This window comes from Lutjanus erythropterus, chromosome 12 (genome assembly GCF_056507025.1).
Source record: "Lutjanus erythropterus isolate fLutEry1 chromosome 12, fLutEry1.hap2, whole genome shotgun sequence".
Classification (NCBI taxonomy): domain Eukaryota; kingdom Metazoa; phylum Chordata; class Actinopteri; order Lutjaniformes; family Lutjanidae; genus Lutjanus; species Lutjanus erythropterus.
This window is the reverse complement of record NC_139328.1, coordinates 22,399,228-22,421,764: the sequence shown is the minus strand read 5'-3', so window position 1 is coordinate 22,421,764 and position 22,537 is coordinate 22,399,228. Positions and strand designations below refer to the sequence as shown.

Sequence of the window (22,537 nt, the reverse complement as noted above, 5' to 3'; positions counted from 1 at the left end):
TTGACTGGAAAATTGACTTGGCATGTCAATTTCGGCTGAACGGCCCCAGTCGAAGCGTTTTGTTTGCCCGCGTCTGTAGATGCTTTTGTTGTTGATTCTGTTACTGTCAAATTCTTCTTTCTCTGCTGAGAGTGAACTTCTGAATTTATTTCACCGCTATTCTGCCAGGCATATCGAATAAGAACAAGGTCACTGACTACTCCTGAATTGCCAGAGGAAGATCAATGATGTTGGCTTTGATTTTATACAGCAAATAATGCAATAAGTCACTGTATTGAACCAAAATGCACACAGCTATGATTTATGGCACTTCACCTGCATTGGTTTAAGTAAGCGGTCAAAACAATAACACTGTTTAACAACATACAGCCATCCCTTTAGGTAACATGATAGTTTGGATTATTTGACGTGGGGTTGTATGAGGTGTGTATCGATGGACAACACAATCATCAATCGCGATCCCTGACAGTCATCAACCACTCAGCCTTCTACCATCATAACATCATGATTTAAAAGCTGTCCCTCTCCCCGATCCACACCACACACTGTCGCACACAGACGGGGTACAGAATTAAGACCCGGCAAAAGCCAGATGCAGGTGGATTTTCCTTTTGTCGAGTAAAATCTTGCTATTGAAAGGGCAATAAACGGTTTGTGAGAAAAAAGCCAATAAGAGTAATTTATCAAAAAATATAGCACCCTAAAACTGATTTACAAGGTCTGTCAACCAGAGAGCGCCAAAATGAAGGATGGCTTTATTATTCTAATTATTATTATTATGCCTTGCACCTGATTTACTAAAGAAAAAACAACTTATTTAATCACAGGATTTACTGCCCAGTGAAAGCATGTTTTAATTTACGTGCAAACATTTCTAAATCTTTTTTCAGCTTCATTGCTGTAGCACGCAACAGAAAAACAACAACGATATCATCATCCATGGCAAGGTTTACCTGTGGACGTGGTCATATGCCAGTTAGGTAGTCATTGCCCAACCATCCTCCCAGTTAGGAGAAGCTACTTTAAAAGGGTCCACCTAAAAAGTGTACCCTATATTTAGAATAATTTCACCACTTTATCTTGTTGTCAGACAGCCCTTACTGACGGGAAACTGCTGTGACTTTGGTGTTTTAAAAGGATAGTTCACATTCACCAAAGTCATACAACAACACAAACAGGCAGTGGTAAACCAACAACTTTACTGATCTCACAAATGGAGTTTAGTTGGTCCAAATATTGGCTTGTATAACAGTGGTTTCCTAGTGGAAAAGGCTCTTTGAGGGCAAATTAAAGTGCTGAAGTTATTCTAAATATAGCGTACATGTAAACTGGTTTTGATTGTATTGCCAAGTGGTCTTTTGCTCAGGTTCCATGCTGGTACGTCTTTCTTCTTCTTCTCCTAACAGGGGCGTGTCTACTGGCATTTACTGTAGCAAATACACCGACTATTGTACCTCACACAACTCTGCTAATTATACAAACTATACCGTTAACATTTGATAAATTAGTGTAATTAAATTGCTCTTTTCTTTTGTTTTTCTTCAGGTGCCCAAAACTTTCCTGCTTTGAGACAGTAAGAAGAGGACATCTGGATCGAAACGTCAGCTGACCTTCCACTCTACACTGATGAATGTTTGTTGGCAGCTGCCTGTTGTGCACCATCACTTATTAATTAGAAGTTTTTAGTCCTTGGACTAATTCAACTGGCTTTTAACGTGGGACATCACAGGGCTGCAGCAGCAACTTGACACTGGGACCGTGACAAATTCAACATATGATCATATGCCCATATCAGCAAAGTTTTAACTCAAATCGGGGCCTTATGTCTTAGATGTAAACTGAACTTATCATTAACGCTTGTTTGCTACAGTCAAGTACATCTGATCAAGGTTAATCTCATTCAGGGATTGAGGCTGATTAAAACATTTCAGTACTTTTGTCATGCAGGAAATCTGTGGACACACCAGAAACAAGCTGGTAAGTCCGACTTTAGCTGACTGTGTAGCCTCCCTGTCCTCATCAGTGACCCCATGACCCCTGCAGAAGTCAGATAGTTGGGTGTCGGCTAACCATATGTCCTTATCGGAGATCTAATAGCAGCTGATATTGCCAACATGGCTCGTGGGATGAGCGCATGCCTGTAGCCGTGCCAGCGTTGTCGTGGCTGGCCGTCGCAGGACGGTCGTCTTCCTCTGCCATGACCCGGCTGATGTTGGGCCGGACTCTGGAGCGCATTTGTAAAGGCGTCCTGCTGCTCTGCCTGCTCCACTTCCTCATCATGATGATCCTGTACTTCGATGTCTACTCGCAGCGCTTCGACCTCTTCAGCCGCTTCAACAACGGCCGCAACGGATCCAGGAATAACGTCAGTGGAGCGGCAGGGAATGGACATCATTTTTACTTTTACAACCTCTCCAGGCCCAATACGACACTAGCAACCTACCTGGCCACAGGCGAGCAGCTGGTGCCAAGTGTACAGCCCGAGACCAATCAGACACCATCCCCCAAACCGCTGCCGCCGTGCCCTGAGAACCCACCCGGCCTCGGTGAGTAATAATGTCTTATGGTACTTTTCCACTATCACCAACTTTCAAAGTGCTGTTACAGTTTTTCTCAATTGTTCACACACAAACACTACCATTATCTTCCTTACTGTACCTTACACAAATGCAAACACATTTATCATGGTTTTAAATCACATTTTCTGCGAAACACTACACACAGTTCTCTCCATTTGGCACAATCTTCGTTGATAAAATCTCTTCTGTTCATATAGAAAACATTGCCATTCAGAATGCTAAAATCAAAACAAATCACACCTCTGTCGCTTTTCAATTAACATCATAGCACTTGTGCGTTAGAGAACAATGGATGCCAACTTTTCAGAGAGATGTAGAGCAAGAGGAGCGAGAGTCAGAGGACGACGACGAGCAGTCTGATCCACTTTTCTTTACAGTATGTGCAGAAGGGTTATTTTCTTTATTCTGTTCTTTATTCTGTTTGAAGAACACTTAAATTAACTTGTGTTGAGATGTGTACAGAATTTCTAACTAGACAAATCCGCAGAGATCATGTTTTCATTTGCTCTGTGAGATGTCAGAAATTCATTATTGTGAATTAGTCTCTGTAAAAAACAACTACAACATTTTTTCTTGTATTTGTATATTTGTGCTGCTTCCTGGAAATGCTGAAATGACATAACATCGTTTTGAATGCAGAGTCACTTTGTTGAGTGGTTTTGCATGTTTATACAGATCTTGCAAGTTTTTTGCAAGATGTGTAAAATGTCTACTAATGTCTAATTAGTCTAATGCAGTCTGTCACTGTTATGTAGTCAGCGAGCTAATGCTAGCTAGCCATCATTCTGCAGATACGGGGCTGGTCTGTTGCAGTAGCAGACATTTGCATGTGCTCTGTTTCTGTAGTAACTGATTAGAAAAGTGTGTGTTCAAGCTCTACTTGAGATTATGAATTGCTTCCAAGTGTCTCCTGATTTCAGGTGTGGCTAGCTGGCTCTGGCTATCTTGTAGTAAATTAATGGACGCACCCACAAGAGGGAAAGACTGAAAAAAGACGCTGCATACTGATCTGCACTCTCTTGTTGTGTTTGTTGCCAAGGCCTCGTCTATGAGGACCGGGTGGTGCAAAGTAGCAATTATTTCATCCAGTCAGTCTCAGTCTGTCATGTAGCTAGTGAGCTAATTGTAGATAGCCAGCAGTCTGTAGCTGTCGAAACATAAATTTTGAGAGCAGACATTTGCAGAGTTCTTTGCTCTCTCTGTGCTGTAAGTGATTATTAATGTGTGCTCTGCTTGAAACACTGACAGTCCACAGGTGTATGGGACAGTATGTTTTTTCTTTTTATTCTTATGATGGCCTTGCAAGTGTTGCACATCTGTTATTACTCTTGAGCAACAGTCTTGCTCATGTTGTCATCATGTGTCAATCACGTTTTGCAGAAAGAAAATTGATTAACATTGAGAACTGTTCCCAACTGTTCCCAAGCTCGATCATATTTCCAGCCTAGGTTTGGTTTTGAGAAACGTCTCTGTCCGAAGTGAATCCAAAAGCACACATAGATGGTTTTCCCTTGTGTCTCATGCTTGGACTACAATATGTTTGGGCTCTTGTGTCATTTTAAACAGTTATCCTACTTCTTTTCTGTGTGTAAACTCCTAATATAGCTCATTATAACTTAGAAAGTCACATATAAGTTTTTGATCTGCATTAGTGAGCTTGAAATTAGTTTCTATTTTAATCACTTTCTATCTTGCTTAATCACCTTTTTTGATTACCTGTTTGCTAGATCTGTTTATCCAGGCAGCTCATTGTAGTTGTTGTTATGGCCTGTACGTACAGAACTGTACGCCTGATAACGGAGGATTTGCACATCATCGATTAGTGTAATGAATAGGGCAGCTGAGACCTTGATTGTAGCTCGGAGCTGGGGTGTACTATTTTATATTCAGTAAATAAATGCATCTCCAGTCTTATTCCAATTAGTGGGAGAGCAAGTGTAGCCATAATTTTGTTTTTCCGGGTCAGCCGGCAACATAAAATGGATTTAATGTCAACGATTTACACCGTGGTATTTCAACCTTATAGACTCACAGTGGAGCTATTAGCAGAGATTCATGCAGTCACACATGAAAGCGTTTACAGAAACAGACACAGGGGCTCAGGTGCTCGCCGCCGCTTCAAGAACATTTCTTTTGTGCCTTAAACACACACAGTTGAAATAATTACATTAATTATGATTTTCAGAGCAAATTAAATTCAGATGTTTCTGTTCTGTACTTGACATTTTGAGGATGTGCTGACATACTTGGCAGTTTTTCTTCCAGTGTTGTTTATTCAGTGTTTTACAACCTGTGTTAGTATAGATACTAGATACACACAAATCCCATAATCCTCTTTGTGTATTGTGGAGAAAAAAAATCCATACATCATCACTATACTGTAAATGCACTGTGGGATTGTACACAGTCTTGTTTTTTTTTGCTTGAATTGCCTTCATCAGCGAAAAGCTTTCTAATGAACAAGCAATGGCATTATACGTGCGCGTGCACACACACGCTCACACACACACTATACATAAACATATATGCATGTGTGTGTGTATATATATACACTATATACTATATAGAGTATTTATTATACACTGGACATACAGTAGAAGTCCTGGAGAAAAAAGTGGAACAAAATGTAATATTAATGAATGTACAGTTGCCCTGCCCACTGGTATGAACACCTACACACACACACACACACACACACACACACACACACACACACACACTTCTCATTATCATCAGTATCCATCCACCCCACAAATCAGAGGTTGATTGAGTCACACTAAGCCTCGGGTTTACTAAATCTATAATTACATAGTGGACACACACACACACACACACACACACACACACACACACACACACACACACACACACACACACACACTACACATCATCTCTCTGTAGCTCTCCGTCATGAATACTCACAGATAATTAAGTTCAGACAGGAGGAACTAACTGTTGCTGTCTTTTTTTTCATATTAGCCAAAGCAGCTTTGACCGGTGAGCTCTGAACTTTCTGATCAACTGATCCTGATGCCAATAAGGCCAATGCTATACTCAGCATTAAAGGAACAGTTCATCAATTCAGGAAACGCACTTATTCACCTTTTTGCTCCAAGTTTTTTGAGAAGATCCACACCATTATCCACTATAGTATGTTAAATATGAAGCTACAGTCAGAAGGCAGTTAACTTAGTTTAGCATTAAGATCTCAACTTGTTGCTTTTACACCTTGGTTGTACGGATTAAACAAATATGATATAACAAAAATACAGCTGGAATACCTTTATTTGAGTGGGGAGAAATAGAGGAGTGATAATAATAAAGAAGTAAAGAGCAATCTACAGTGTTATGAGTTAAAAAGGCAGGAAGCTACATTGGCAGCACAGTTGCAAAAGATGCCATTATGAAGGAGAGTTGTGACATAAGCATGATTAGAATTTATGCAGCTTCAACATCAGTTGGCTGTTATACATCACTTGTTCAAGCCAGAACAAAGCAGTCATCAAACACCGTAAAAGTCACAAATGATCACCATCAGTCTTAAGAAAGCAGAAGTGGGCAGTACAGTCTCTCTTATTACCTGTGGCCCCGAGCTCCTCGGTGGTGTTCTTTTGGGCAGGCATCTTGTGCTGACTTGAACTCCTGCCTGGCGCCGTTGAACATGAAACTGAGAGCAGAAGTGTCAAACTATTCCTTTGATATTATTTGCTTCAAATCAAAAACCCTCAAAACTTGGCTGTATACGTCTCTGTTAGCCAAGTTGAGTATTTCAACTGACTTTTGACTTGACACAACACTCATGCTGAATATGTTAAATCAGATTTTGCATCTTACCACATTGTCTTTAAAAAAGAAAATTGTTGCTTTTTATGGTTTTATTAGACAGCTGACAGTCAGGAGATGTCAGGAAACAATGTGAGATTGAGGAAAAATGTGTCAAAGTAAGCAGTATAATGACGTACTGTAGCGCTGCAACAAATCATTTTCTCAGGATGTGAAAAAAAAAACACGTCTGTTTGGTACAAACTCCAAAAAATGTCACATGATCATGTTTGTAATACTTTCCCATCGTGATTTTAATTTTAATATCTGTCAAAAATAATTACATTACAATTTTTTTTTTACATTTTTTTTAACCATATCATGCAGCTCAAGTTGGATGTCACCGTAACCTATAGGATCCAAGTTTACTTGTCAGTTCATGATTTTGATCAGACTCAGCTCTGGTTGTCTCACACAGATTTCTCTCTCTCGATGTTCTGATGCTTAATGAGCAAAGGCAAAGAAAAAAATGTTCTGTTCAATTTCTATAGTTGCTATTTTCTGATTATAGCTTTCTCCCTTTGGCTGTTATTGCACCGTCACCATCTGGAAAGTTCTCTTTCTCGTTGTTTCCCTTTCTTGTCTTCTGAGCGAGCTTTGACTGAGTCATGATCTATTGATATTGTCAACCTAAAAACCCATGTCAGGCCTTACTTGTGAAATCTGGCTTTTCCAAACAAAACCTGATTTGATTTCACATGTATATTTGATAATATATGCATTTATATCCACAGAATTAATTCTGCCGTCTTATATCCAGTCATTAATGGAAAAATTATTACTCATATACTAGGTATTAATGCTGTACATAATTGTTGATATAACAGATTTATAATCCTTTTGTCACCTAAGACTCAGCAGCACTTTGTTGATAAATTGAAAATATGTTTCTCATATCTCCCACCTGTACCATCTGTAAATGAGCTTTGTAAACTTAATCCCTCGCTAGCATCATTGTGGCTGTGTCAACATTTACCTCTGTTTTTTTTGTGTTTTTTTTTTTTTTTTTTTTTTTTACTGATTGCTTTTCTCATTTGATAATGAGGTGTGTAACGTGCTTTGAAATTGGGAGTGGGAGATAAAGCTGTCAGCTTGATTTGTCTGAAGCTGAGGTTCGCTGATTCCATTATTTGGCCTGGAATTGGCTGTCACTGACTCTGGATTTGGCATTCATACCAGGCACAGGTGTACTCTTGTAGCTTATCTCTGCCTTTTCTCTGTGATGGAGTGGCTGCCTGGGGGCTGTAATGAGCAGGAAGGCAGGGAGAGACTGAGCGAGTCTGTTTTTCAGTCACAGGTGCAGAGAGACAGAGAGGCAGAGAGATCTAATGGATGGTGGTATGACGGTCGGTATGAAGTGAGACAGACAGAAAGGCGGGATGGAGTGAAGGAAGGAACAGCAGGTGGAGAGGTGAGGGGGTGTAGAGGGAAAAAGGGAGAGACCTTGGATAGAGGTATACACACTCACACACACACGCTCGCACAGAAAGAGAGAGTGTGTGAGAGAGGGAGAGAGAAACAAACAAACAAGCCCTTGGCTGTCCCAGAACACCAGCTGACAGGTGCTGCCTGTATGAGTGGCTAGCATCCACAGTTTATATCCTGGCTGCGTGTGTGTGAGAGTGTGTGAGTGTGTGTGTGTGTGTGTTAATGTGAGCTGGCATGTGGGATATGCAAATCAGCTGTTCATCAAAAAGTGTAACTTAAACACTGACAAATATCACCAAAATCAATGTTGAAAAGTCACGTCTTTTCTCAGCTAAAAGGGAAAAATTGGGAATGTAATTGAAAACTACAAATATGTTCATTATTTCTTGTATAAAGTACACTTATATATCACTAATTTGTTTTCCTAATCACCCTGTATTGAAAAACATAATTGCCAGCTCCTGTGAATATTTGGTGGTTTTAAAACTGAATTAATTTGGGTTTTGGACAGCTGGTTTGGCAAAACACGCAATTTGAATATGTCGATTTTGAGCTGTAGGAAATGATGATGGAGATTTTTTTTATTTTTCTGTTTACTTGGGATGTTCCTAAAGACTAATTTCCCTGTTGATTGAACAGAAATTTAAATTTAGACTAGCCGACCAGTCTAAGATTATAGCTACAACAAGGAGTTTTTAACTGGTCAGTAAATGGTCTCCATTCACTCTTGATGCCTCCATTAGTTAACAAGACCATCAGCGAGAAGACAAACTGTATATGTAAAGTTATTCTTAATAACTGCCACCGGTCAGTTTCTCTGTGAAATCGGACCAAACAAAGTTAAAACAAGCCTGTGTTTACATTTTCCCAGACAGAGTCACAGCGAGTTGCATGTTAGCCAGTTAAAATGAAGCAGGATCAGCATTTTTATTTTAATCATTTTGTTTTTGATGTTATATTTTGTGGTTATATGGTGGAAGCACTACCACTTTTGTTCCCAGGGGCCTCCAAAATCAACAACTTATAAAATAAGTAGCTTTAAGAATACACTCAGGGCAGTAAACAATATTTGCTGAGTATGGCTAACATTGGCAGTGCTAGCACCAGCGGCCTGCTCTCCTTGCAGGTTAACGTCCGCATGCTTTGCCTTACGCCAGTTTATCCTAACACAGCCTGCTTACAAACATGTTTTCATTTTCTACTTTAAAATACTGACAAATCATGCTGGTTTTACAAGATGTCATCAGTCCCACTTTCAGCCTTGCTGGTTTACAATATCCAGGCATTCTGGCACCAACTAGCAAGGGTAGCAATGTTTAATTCTTTAGTTGACTAATCGTGCACATCCCTGGTGACATGACTTGGAAGGTGACTTGAAAACTGCAAACATTTCGGGGTTTGTCTGTTTATTTTCGGGTCTTTCAACTCGTTTGTGATGCCAAACGTAACTGACAGCTCCTCAAATGTGAATATTTGCTGTTTTTCTTTGTCTTTTATGAACAGAATAAATTTGGATTTTGGACAGCTGGTTTGGCAAAACATGCAATTTGAATATGTAAATTTGACTTCTAGGAAATTATGATGGAGAATTTTTTTTTAGCATTTCCTAGGGTTGAGTGCAATAACCAACAGGAGCTTCAATTTATTGATGTTTCACAACATTGTGGTGAGAAATTAATGATGGTGAAAACAATCACTAATCCTCTTGTATTCACAGAAAACAAATGATGTCCACTGAGCATTTTACTTGCATGTTCAGTTTCAACATTTTGCAGAACTCAAGATTCAAAACTTTATTGTCTATTTATGCAGGCAGTAATGGAAATTTATTTTTCACTATTGCATAGCAAATTTCAGAACTCTTAGGACTCTTAGAATTGAGAGAAATGGACAATGTTGATCTTGTCATTTTTCAAAAAGAAAATATAATTCAGACAGTGTTATGCTTCCGTAAAAATGCATTTAGTGTTGCAAATGAGTTGTTTATGAGCTTAGTTTCTAGGAGGCAGAGTTGTTTATTTAATGCAACAACAATAATGTAATTTAGGGCTGGACCGATACTGGATTTTTATGGCCAATGCCCTAAAAATGTTGTACAGTAAAAAAAATTCTGATATCAATATATTGGCCGATATTCCTTATATAGAGTATAATGTACAGAATATATACATAAACACACATTTTTTTGCAATGATCTCTCAAATGTGTTTAACACTTGTGACAAAGATATGTGAGAAAGGACCGCACTGTGAGTGAGTGGGAGGAGGCGACACTATATGGGCTCTGCAGTGGTGTGTGTCAACTCAGTGTCCAGGTCAGTCTCTTGTACTGGAGTATCGATACTTGGAAAAGTATCGGAAACATTTCAAGTATTCAATATTGATATTTATTGATATATCAATATTTTTGACAGCACTAGTTCAGAGCTTCTGCTGATCGAAGTCATGTTTGTGTTCTTTCTGCGTTTGCATGCATATTTAATTTTTTATCACTTTTCTGCACTTTGATGACTCTTGGCTTTGTTTGGGAAGTCTTTCTCCAGAGTTATTTGATGTGGGACCAGCCTCGCATTAAAAGCAGGTGTTGCACCTCGTCTTCATTGAACGGTTTCACAAGCTTTAAAGTGTTTGGTTTTGATCTGTGAGTTTTTAATAAGCAATTTTCTTCTTGTAGTCAGTGTGTGTACATCCGTGTGTGTGTGTGTGTGTGTGTGTGTGAATCCCTCTCAAGCTTGAACCCTATTATTTATTCTTGCTATTAATCCCATCTTCCTCCACACACGACATGTGGACACGCACACACACACACACACACACACACACACACACACACACACACACACACACACACACACACACACACACACATACAGCTCAGTGGGAGGTTAAAAGCTATTTTCCAAGCCTTGTTTTAATTGGATGCTCTACAGGGGTTTTCCCAATCAAATGTAATTAGCAAGAATTAACTGTCTTCTTACGTCGTACAGAACTATGGATGCTCAACTGAGAGCAGGATGCACCTGAGCCACCCTCTTCCAGCAGGACATGAATATAATAAATGGACAGGAAAAACTGTAATTCTGCTTTTGGTAAAGTTAACATACAAGCAGTTTCCTGCATTATCTCGGGGGTCTTTCAGCAGTACTGGTCAGTGCTGGTCTGATGTAATGAGGAAGTAGTGAATATCATTAACTTTCTTTGGGAGTGATGTCTTTAATTTCTCTTCCTCGTGTTCTCTCCTACTTTTTTTTTTGGTATTGCCATCGTCCTCCGCCTTCTTTCCTCTGCTGTACTTCAGTCTCTGCCACCTTTCTCTGTCCTTGCAGGACTGAACTTCATACCTCGCTCTCACGCAACCTGTTCACTGTTCAAATAGCTCTAAAAGTACAGGAAAATTTGCTGATTTGAAGGCGTGGAAGGAATGAGCAACAATCTTTATCCTGTAAGTGTGGTAGCTGTACATTTACTTTGGCTCTTTTGGTTTGTGCTCTTATTTTCTAACACAAGTCTTGTTTTTACCTACCTTGCCCATTAATGTGTATAATAACTGCCTAATGATTATAATTATACCCTCTTTTATGCTGCTATAATTGCTTTAATATTACTATAAGTTTGCTTTTATGTAGCATGGTGGACTGCATCTAACATTAACCTGCAATAAAAAATATTCTTTAAAAAAAAAGAGTAGAGAAGGCTGAACGTGGGTCTGCTCTGACTGGACGGCCAGTTGCCTCTCCCATACAAACAAGGTGTTGTGAAGAAGCAGTGGCTCAGTACACCCGCTGTATCGCTGCTCATCAGTCATGAAGGAGTCATTCTGAGGTCTCTAGAGATCTCATCTCGGCTGCTTGTATCTCATTCATTCAGTCTCTGTCCAAAGCATGCGGCTCCTGTGAGGGTTGGAGCAAAGATTGACCAGCTTTAAAGCTAAAGAAAATAATCTACAGAGTTGTATTCAAACTTGAATCAGATAGGTACTCTGAAGCATACACACCAGTGTTGGCCAGTAGCCCAATACAGTGCCTGCTTGTTACTTTGACATTCTTGGGTCTCGGCTTGTTTGTTGTCTGGAGAAACCAGTCCAGCCAGCAGTCAGTTGGGTTTTTTCAGAGTTGGACTGTGCGTGAGCTTTACTGAAGCTTTTCTGTGAGGATGTGAGTGATGCTAGCCAGATAAGGTAGTTTTTTATGGTCATTAAATAACCATTTACAATTTTAACTTGTGTTAAATACAGAAGATGTTATGTATAGATAGGACTGATGGCAACTTTGGAGTTGTTGTACGTTATATACAGTGTAAGGCCCGGACAATTGTGTGAATACATCTGTCTGACAGTGTATTTAAAAACAAAAAAAGTTTCCTAATTTAATGGTTTGCCTCCGAAGAATAAGCGCGAGCCAGAGCTCAGGGACAGTGCTGAAGAACGAGTGGGAGGAAAAGTTGGTTAACAGTGGAAACACTGACCAAAACATTTTGTTGAGTTTTCCTGTCAAGCTTGATGAAGTGTGTTTTGTGATGAGTTTGTCTTAGTTTGAGAAAAGGAAGAGAAACATGGATATTGGACATTGTAGCAAATGTATGTAGCGAACGTACAAAGCATAGTTGCTGTAGCGGACTTGCCACTCACACACATCTCCCAGCTGAAACACCTCTGTGAATATATCAGCAATCACTGGCTGCTGAGCCAGAAAAATTTACATTTTCTTTTACACTATAATTTGAGAGTGTGATAGAGAACTAATTACTTCTGCTGATGATGAATAAGTGGAATACACATACAGTTTGTAGATGTGCTGTACATTTTGCAGACCACTTTTCCACTTCTGGTCCAGAGAGGTGTAGTTCTGTTTTATTCATAGCCAGAGAGTCATTTGAATGGAGTGACATGTCTCTTGTAACCCTGAACTTTACACGTGTGTCCCCTGAGGGGGAAACCTTCACGAGAGCCTGAACCATTTCACCTCCTCCACCCCCTCCTGGCAGAATGTGAAACTACTGTTAAAACCTTTTTTAAAGGCGGACTGAATCCAGAGAGGCCGTTCCCTGCTCAGACCCTCACCTTCCCAATGCTCGGTGAACGGTGCATTTGTGGCACAGCATGTTTTATGACCTGTCTCCTACATTTTTAATAGAGGTTTTAAACAGGGCTGCTTAGGTTTACAACAATGTGCTGTGTTAGCACAGTCAGAGGCGCTCAAGACACATAAGTTATATTATGGTTAGACTTTTAAAAAACATCTCAAACTTTATAACTATAAATCAGATATTTGAGCCTTAAGATTACAAAATAGCAGTTCATGGAGCCAGCGGTTGTATCCTGAAAAGTAAAAGTCAACAGGCTGTAATTTGTAGTTACAGATTGTCTCTTTAAAAACAGTTGGTAGTTTATGTTGGAAATGTATTTCATCTAAAATAACAAACAAGGAAACACTGAAAAAGTAGCATGAAGATCGATGATGTGTGAAACACTGCAGAGCTTTCTTTGTATTGATTTCTTCCCTGTAAATGATATTTCCTACAAACAGCGAGAATGCCTTTTTTTTTGAACAGGGAACATGAGTTGGAATTATGTTCATGTGTTTACCCCGATGCTGCTTAAAGCGCTGCAAACAAAGAAAGAGGTTGAAGTTGTACAGACTGCTGGTAACTGATCATGAACTGATGGACTGATCATTGTGAATTATCAGCATTACGTGGATGAGACTACGGTGACTGACAGCAAGTTATGGAGCCTTCTGCCAAACCTTATGTGTCTATTAATGTTCTCTTGTGTCACTAAGAACTCACTATGAAATAACTGAGCATTCGTAGTTGAGACTTCAACTGGAATCCATTACCAAGTAACAGGACAAAAAATCAGAGTAGAGAAGCAGAGTGTTATCGAAGTTATGTTTATATTGAACTATTTTGCACCTCATAATCTGTGTCCATTGCCAACGTTTGGTGCCAATAGGAAGTAGTGTGCACGTTAATGCAGCCAGAGAGAGTGTGGATGAGCGAGTAAAACATCTGATGTCCATGTATGTTCTGTCACTGCATAAATTGTTTGATTTTTTTTTTTTGTTAGCCATAACAAAGATCTTTCCCTAACCTTAACCACACTGTAGTTGCCAGAATGTAGCACCAGTATGGACAGACACTGGCAATGGATATAAAAAAACACATTGGGCATAGTCTGGTGTCATGCAGAATCATCTATCCATATCAATGTTTTTGTTTGTGAAAAAGTTCATCATTGATCATGGATAATTACTGGTCACTTACTTGTTGAAGGCGGTATGCTCACCGTTCCCCAGTCCCCAGCATGTTACCAGCAAAATATACAATATCAGTCAGGTCCATTATGTATTCCCCACGTGTGGTAAAGTGTATATTTTGGTGCAGTTTTAGACAAATGTTCCTCAGTTAGGCCCAGGTAATGTCTCCAGCAATGGTAAGTTCAGTCTCTGGGTGTACTTCTGCACGTTAATTGCTCTGCTTTTGTATTTATTGTACAGAATATTTTTTATTTTAATATTGTATTTTTTATTTCATTTTACATATTTTCTAACTATTTTCTAACAAAAAGGAAAAAAAAAATCCCTTTTCCTTTCCATGGACTTTAATATACAAGATATAAAGTATATGTTGCCGACAAAGCTGAAGTATTTTAAAAACATTTTGCTTGCAAGTTCTTGCATATATACATATATATAATATGTATATGTATAATATTATAATCTACTAGTCCCTCTTTGGTATTGATAAAAAAAAAAAACATACAATGGCAAAATCGAGAGTGAATCATGACACACCATGAGACTATGATCTGTTTCTGTAAATATTCAAGAGCTACATTGTTACAAGAGTTCATTGTTTGTGCTCATAATTCCATACCTGAGATGAATTAATGCCAACCACATCATCCGCATGATATTCTGATTGACCTGTAAAATGCGGTAAACTGTGAAAAATGAGTTGAAGCTCAAATAGTCAAGACTTCACGTCGAGTCAGTGTTTCCTCACCCATCACTGTGTTCATTAGTCGAGGAAATAACATCAGTCCGAAGAGAAAGGAAAGCAGCCTATTTTCCTCGCTGCTTTCAATCAAGCCAATAAACAAGGTCGTTCCCTTCAGAAACACATTGCTATGCACTCCCACACAGCGAGGCAGCCGACGACGCCATGGCCACAGAGGCAAAGGGCTCTTGACAACATAATGGCTGCCATAACTTCATTAAAATGGCCCTGCTTCCCTTCTTCAGTGCCATTCATGTCTTTCCACAGCACCATTCTGCTGCGTGTGTTAGTTCTCATCCACGTGTGGCAGCATAATTTCATTTTTTTTCCGAGCCAATTAACTGGCCTGTCTTTCATCAATCTATGTGGATGTTTTGGTTATTTGGCGTCTCTTTCTTTTCGTTCCTCTTTTTCCTTCTTACTTTACATTATCTCCTCAGCACAGGTTTACATTCTCCTCATTTAGAGACTGAATATAAACAAGCAGCATCAGAAATGACTGTGCCGTCATCCAATAACATATGAGCTTGAAGTCACCCATTACAAAAGGTGAAACGACTCGTCCTTGACTGTCTCACTGTGTCCCGTCCAGGCCGCTGTGTTGTTGCACAGTGATACTGTATCAACTACCCCAGCAGCCTCATCAGGTTTCGTGTTCGTCAGAAGGCAGAATTAGACTTTCACCAACACAGGAAATGTGATATGAGGCTAAAGGACACCTTCAGGACTTAGTTGGATGTGATCACCTGGTGTTTGAATGGAGTTTTTAGTTTAACTCACTTTCAAAGACTGACAGATGCAGCACAGAACAAAAAACAGTATGACAAATGTGATTCAGGAATGTGATTTATGTTTTAATCTGTTACAAATTAATTAAAAGAAGAAAATGTACGAATAAACAGCTTGGAGGAATAGCTGTTTTCTGGTGACTGAGCATATGGAGGATGCTGTATGTTGAATGCAATCATCATGTGTCATCTCCTGTATGTGCAGGGGTTGGCTCGATGGATGATCCACTGTCATCTAACCTCTACCATCGTAATGTCCTAATTTAAAAGCATTCTGTATTTGAGGAAGTGTGTCCCCTCAGAGTTGCTGTAAGGCAGGAGTTGTTGGCAAAGTTCTATTTTTGACATGTGGGAGAGAAAATAATAAGAAACTGTTGCTACTGTTTGTTGCTCTAATGCCATTGCCCATGTTTAGTTTATTTTTTATTTTTTATTAAACCTGCCCAGTTACCCAAGTTGCTCAATTACCTTAGTTGCAGCGGTGTGTCTTTTCTGCAGACTGCTGTTACTGGGGATTTCCACCAGATGCGGCTTTGTGACGTTGCGTGTGCAAAGCGGTTTTGTTCCGTCCTACGAGCGACTGCAGTTCTCACCAGCAGCATTTCAGAAGCGTTTCAACGCCCATCTGATTGATGTTTACTTGCTCTTTGTGCTTCTACCATGGATAAGCAGGCTAGGTAGTTAAATAGTTTATTTTTGGTCTGTCTTTATGATTGTGAGTCTGCATGAAGTCTTTCATTTTGAAAATTATTTTAGGTAGCTTTTATCATGCTGGTGTTCATTTTTATGATCAGTTTGGTTTTAATTGGTTATTTTATGCTATGAAGAGGGGGTTTATGCTGTGATTGACAGCAGAGCTCTGCTTGCGATTGAGTCAGCCAGTTCTGTGGGCGGGAACTCAAAAGCATGGCTCCAACGCTGGTCACTTCTGTGCCGACTCTGACTTCAAACATCATCACGGCAAGATGGCAGTGCTCGTATCTGGGATATTTTAGCTTCAGTTTTGTACAGTAGGAGGGGCTGGAGCTGCGTTGTCCATCTTTATTTATGTCTGTGTTTCAGCCCTCCTTGCTTTGAGCAGGTCAGATTTTTTTATATGAAACAGCCTTCCTGATAGTCAAAAATGAATATACAGTATGTTATATGTTGATATATAAAATATATGTGTTAAAGTGCATAATTTTCTGTGCATCTTTGATCATGTTCATATGGACACGAGTGGATACCAGCAGAAAGAAAAATTAGAGAAAGCATCAAATATTCTTTAATCCTTGTATTACATAAATGCGTGAAAAATCATTTTGAATTGGGAAACAAGATATCCTTCTTTTCTGTCATGCTTCCACAGCCCTTGTAGTGCCCAGAATCAGCTGTTGGCTGACGAACAAAAATGTGTAAAATCCATCAGGGAATCCATAAAAAACGAGTAGTACAATTGTGTCTGTGTTTCCAGACATGTTTGCAAATATACATGCATGTGAATATTGTTTAAGTGTTTTGACTGGAGGATGTGTTCACATCTGTTTCTGGTGCCGTTTCTATCCTAAATGTGTTGTTGGCAATGTCTGTCTGTCTGTATGTGCTGTGTCTCACATTATACTGTATGCTGCCTGTGTGTGTTTGTAGTCATGACGGGCCAATAAAACGCCTCCTCTCATCTCGGCCCTCCCGGTTCACAGTGACTATTGAGATGTGTGTTCTCTAACAAGCGGGCTCTCCAAATGATAAATGACAAAACACACTGCCTCCACACTGCTGTCATCTGGCAAAACACTGTCATGAACACACACATACTGTTCACTCTTTCTCTCACAATCTCACTTCATGTCTTTCTCACCTGCCTCAGTTTCATTTTCTCTCTCACATCTCGGGTTGCTTTTTTTTTTTCTTTTTTCTTTTTTTTTTTCTCGCACACATCGACGGATGCAGACAATAAGAAAATAAAGAGACGAGAATTTGAGGAAACAAAAACAACTACTGTGGCCCCTCAGTGTAAAACACATCAACATTCGAGGAAACAAATAAATATAACAGATAACAATATTTCACAAAACAAATAAAAAAAATAGAAAATGCAGCGGCAGTGAATATAGGATGGAAAGACATTTCCATAGATAGTGCCTGTGTGGCAGCTTGCACTGAATGTCACACAGACTCTGACTTTCCAACTTATTCAAACAGTGCATCATCCAGAAAGTCTTATGAAGATGGACTTTTTTTATTTCTTTCCAGAAGAATTGTAAAAACATTACTCATTATATAAAGAGTGTATGGTGGTGACTGTGCTTATTGGTTGTTAGACAGCAGCAGGGTGAGGTTAAAGGGATGAAGTGGTTAATGTGTTACCTGCAGTAGATGGCAGTTTGGAGAAATAGAGAGGAGTACCAGCATGGAAGCTAAGCGATGTACCATATTTAGAATATTTTCATCACTTTATCCAGGGAAAAAAGTTTCCACCACTGCCTCGATTGGTTAGTTTGTGTGACTGTGGGACTTTTTCACACAATCACATAATTATCAGCCTCATATTGGTCTGTCACAGCTATATCGGTCTATATCAGTATCGGTATATATGTTGTCCGATATGTTCCTATATGAAAACTTTCTCTTTTAACAGACCATAGTGCAGATTGTTTTTATTTGTTAGCTTCATACACAGCATTTTGTGTATGTTTGATCCTTTTTCTTAAGTCGGGTTTAGTTTGCTCTATTTGTTCTTTTCTTCTTTATAGCTATGTATAAGTATTGAAAATACCAGTGAAGGCTTGCTGTGTCAGTGTCCTAAAGAATAGTGGCTGATATGTTAATACTGGAATTTTTTTACTTCCTAATATCGGTATTGGTGTCAGAGGTTATACAATAACACGAACAAACCGATCGAGTGTTCTGCAAAGTAAAATTATTGGTTTTTCCAAAGGAGTCTGATGGCTTTGGAGAGATTTGGGTTATATAGTGACTTACTGTTGGAAAATGCTGTTTTACGGTGAGGCAGGTAAAGCAGTGAAAATATTCTAAATATATCGTACACTGACATTGATTTTTTTTTTTTAAGGTGGCTAAAATACAAATACAAATGCTGCTTCTCCAACCTAGAGGCGTTTCGACTGCCTTGTACTGCTGGTAATACACTGACTGTGAATAAGTACCTCATACACACTCAGCTCAAAAAATCCAAATTATCCATTTAAGGTGGCCAAGCCACCATGTAGACTGGACAGGAAGAGAGAAACAGAGGAAGTTTCTGCATCAATTCAGGTGTTGACTGCATGTTTTTCTGTGCATTTTTCATTGTTATTGCCTATTATGTTTCCTTTATGTTTTGTGTTTGTTTACACATGGGGATATAAGTAGAGAAGTAATTGAAGTGACATAGTTAGAGTCCTTGTTGCAGGAACAGATAAAAAGTCTAATGCAACACAACAACATGTCACAAAGAGTAAGTGTAGGTGGCCCACTGGTGTGTTTAGGGAACTGGTCAAATCAGGAAAAATAAAGAAAAAAAGAAAAAAAAATGTTGTGTGTGTTTATAATAAATCCCTGAGGGAGGGAAGGTGGAATCAAATTAGTGCCCAGCCATAATGCGTCCACGTAAGAAAAATGAGCTCTCCCTACTTTCTACATCTCTGCTCTCTAAGTGTGACCTCTGAAGTATCCAGTCAGATAAATTGTTTGGTGTCTTTGTGTTTTCTAATTGTCTGTTTTTGATTGTATTAATTTGCTTTAAAGTGCCTTGTGTTCTTTGTTTTGAATGTGGTGTCTGAAATTTTGCCATATTTTTTTAGTCTGTTAATGTGTTTTATGAAGTTTGATATTTTACACCTCAGGGACACCTTGAAAAAAAAAAACTGCCATGCAGATTTGCATGTTTTCATCATAAAAATAACAAATACAATTGTTTTAGGTGGAAAAGCTCTGAATCCCTTTGAGCCCAGTGAGTATCAATAGTTGTTATGAGGCAGATAGTGAGCAGTTGAACCCAGTGATGATTTATTGGTTGTATTGTTGTGAGACCTGCTTGTCGTGTGTGTTTGTCTGCAGTTAAAAATGGATGGCAAAAAAAGAACACTGACATCCATGTGGGATAATCCTATCCTAATATTCACATTAGAGAAGCTGAAATAAAAGCATTTGGACATTTTCTATCTAAGAAAAAATGACGCAAACTGATTAATTGATCATCAAAATACATGGTTATAAATTTAATAGTTACTTAACAGTCGATGAATCGATTATTTGTTGCAGCTTTATATTGAAATACAGTGTTTGGGTTAGAAGAGAAAACTGTATGGGTCATTGGTTTGGACCTAGTGAATCACCGGCACACAGGTCTGCCAGCTGCAGCTTGATGGATCATTCCTATTGATCTGCATCATTTACAGTTATCAGCAGTTATTATCAATCCATAATATCAATATTTGTGGCCATCTACCAGGACTCAGTATCTATGATTCCATATTATGTAATACCTCTTCTTATGACATGCATTGATAATGTAAATAGAGACATTAGTGTATATCAACATGACTTGTAAATTAACCATATTTTTTCTGCATGCTGACATCATTTAGTTATCCCCTCTTCATCTGTAACATCCTGTATTAAACTGTGCCTGTTTGGTGTTGTTACATAAAATTAAAGCGTGGATTTTGTGATGCCAAAAGTGTTTCCCAGCTCCGAAAAGAGAACAGCGTGACTCAGAGGCTATCTGAGGTCACTCTCTATTTTCTGTCTAGTTCACTATATTTTCTCTCAGCTGTTTTCTTTGAGTGTCCTAGATATACTTTATTGTACATCGTGCTGTCAAAGATCCTCAAGGTCTGACCTGCTGATTCTGATTTTGGCTGATTCTGATTTTCTTTGTAAGAACTATAATTGTAACTTTTTCATGGAAAATTAAATTAATAATAATGATATAACATTTTTTTCAAAATGCTCAAGGTTACTGCCAGATGTTTTCCAACCTTTCTTCTCTCCTCTTGTCTTCTCTTACATTTTCTTGCCATATCTATCTATCTATCTATCTATCTATCTATCTATCTATCTATCTATCTATCTATCTATCTATCTATCTATCTGTCTGTCTATTACTATACCAATTTCATTAGTATCGCAAATCTTGCATTGTGATTCTCCAATCGTATATATATATCGCCATTATTACTGTTACCTATTTATACATATAAAAAATCAGTTTAGGAATTTAAAAATCAATTTCAGAATCATCAAAAAAGACTCACAATAATTAAGAAAATCTTTTTTTTTTCTCCCACCCATCCCATGTTCCTGTCTTTGTGTCTGTGAGCATGATGTCAGCTATCATGCAGTGCATGTGTGTAAATTTGACCAACACAGAATCAGCTATATCTGATACAGATGGCCCATAAACACCCAACAATGCAATGTTATATCATCCTCATCATAGAGAAATACTTGGTATTTATTATATATATAATATGCTGAGAAGACTAAAGCAGGGAACACGGGAATAATTTTGGACAGTTTCATAGTGGTATTGCAGTTTGGCCTGAAAGTCTGGTTTTCTACTGAGTTTCAAAAAAATGCGGCCAGTGTTTGATGGTGTAAGAAAGGCAGACAGGAGGAAGACGAAGGAGAGGCAAACGCTGTACTACAGTTTGTTTTCAGTGATTTAATATGTTGTCACAAACATTGAGCATCTATCACCTTCATGGCTACACGCGCTGCATTTTTCAATATTGTAGCAGCTTCTGATTATAAAACTAAATTAGCTGACCTTTAGCTGGCTTGATTAGTCTCCAAAGTTGGTGCTGATGTTGAAGAGCTTTTTGAGCTGATGTTGGAGCTGGTCGTTGTTGACTTCATTAATTAGGCCGCTAATCAGGGATGAGAGTAATCACTGGGGCCAGGCAAAGAATCCTCTGGAAGGAGGATGGAAATATTTGGGTAATTAGCTATGTATCTCTGAAAGTTTTGTCCAGGAATTTTCCTCCTCAGCACTTACATGGTTAGACTCACTGCTGGGCGGCCGTAATATTAGAAAAAGGCATTTTGCTTGATTAAAAATGTTTTAATTAGCTTTAACATCAACTTCAGAACTGATGTGTTTTCCTTGACAAAAAGTTTTCTGGCTCTAATCTGAAAGACATTTGTCCTAAAAATAAAACCGTGCAAATATTATGTTATCCATCCTCCTACTCATGTTGTCATGTTCTGACGTGGCTTTCCCCAAATCCGGAACAACACTCCTCTGTTACTGTGAGTGGGTGGTGGGAGAGGATTAGTGTATTAGGTCGATTATTAACAGCTGGTGATTGCATTTAGGAAAACAGAAAGTAATGATGTAACTTACTTCTTTGGTCACCCAGCAGCTGCAGCACTCATCAAGCCATGAAATCTCAGCCAGCCGTGTGTGTGTGTAGATAATGTCATATTTACTTTTTGTCACAGTTAAATTATGAAAATAAGTGTGTTTGTGTCTGTTTATTTTGCTACGCTTAGAAAATTGGCCGGCCAGTCTAACTCTTTCTTATAAAAGTGAAATAAATCAACATCTGCTGGATGGATTGCTATGAAATTCGCAACAGATATTCATGGTCCCTGGAGAATGAAATCTCTTTGGTGAACCCCTGACTTGTCTTTTAGTGAAATTCCTCTACAACTATTGGATGGATTGCTATCAAATTTGCTACGCACATTCATTTCCCTCTTATGATGATTTGAAATATGTTTGGAGATCTTCTGACCTTTCATCTCGCATCACCATCAAGTAAAACATTTAATTTGTCCAATACTCAGTTTATTACCAAATATCTGCAAAACTAACGACCTTCCCGTCAGGCTCAGCATTACTTTGTGTTTGCCAGAGCTGTAAATAATCATTATTGTCATTATTGATTAATCTGCCAATTATTATTCATTTTTGTTAAATTTCACTTTGTTCAGC

General features: G+C 38.7%; 1 protein-coding gene across 1 annotated transcript in view; it reads left to right on the top strand.

The window, feature by feature from the left end:
• b4galt2 (UDP-Gal:betaGlcNAc beta 1,4- galactosyltransferase, polypeptide 2) overlaps positions 1–22,537 on the top strand; it is a 216,611-nt gene that overhangs the window by 27,525 nt on the left and 166,549 nt on the right. Inside the window, exon 2 of the mRNA XM_084732910.1 lies at positions 1,546–2,546. Within this exon, the coding sequence (XP_084589036.1) occupies positions 2,135–2,546 (412 nt within the window). The 5' untranslated portion in view covers positions 1,546–2,134. The remainder of the gene's footprint in view (positions 1–1,545; positions 2,547–22,537) is intronic.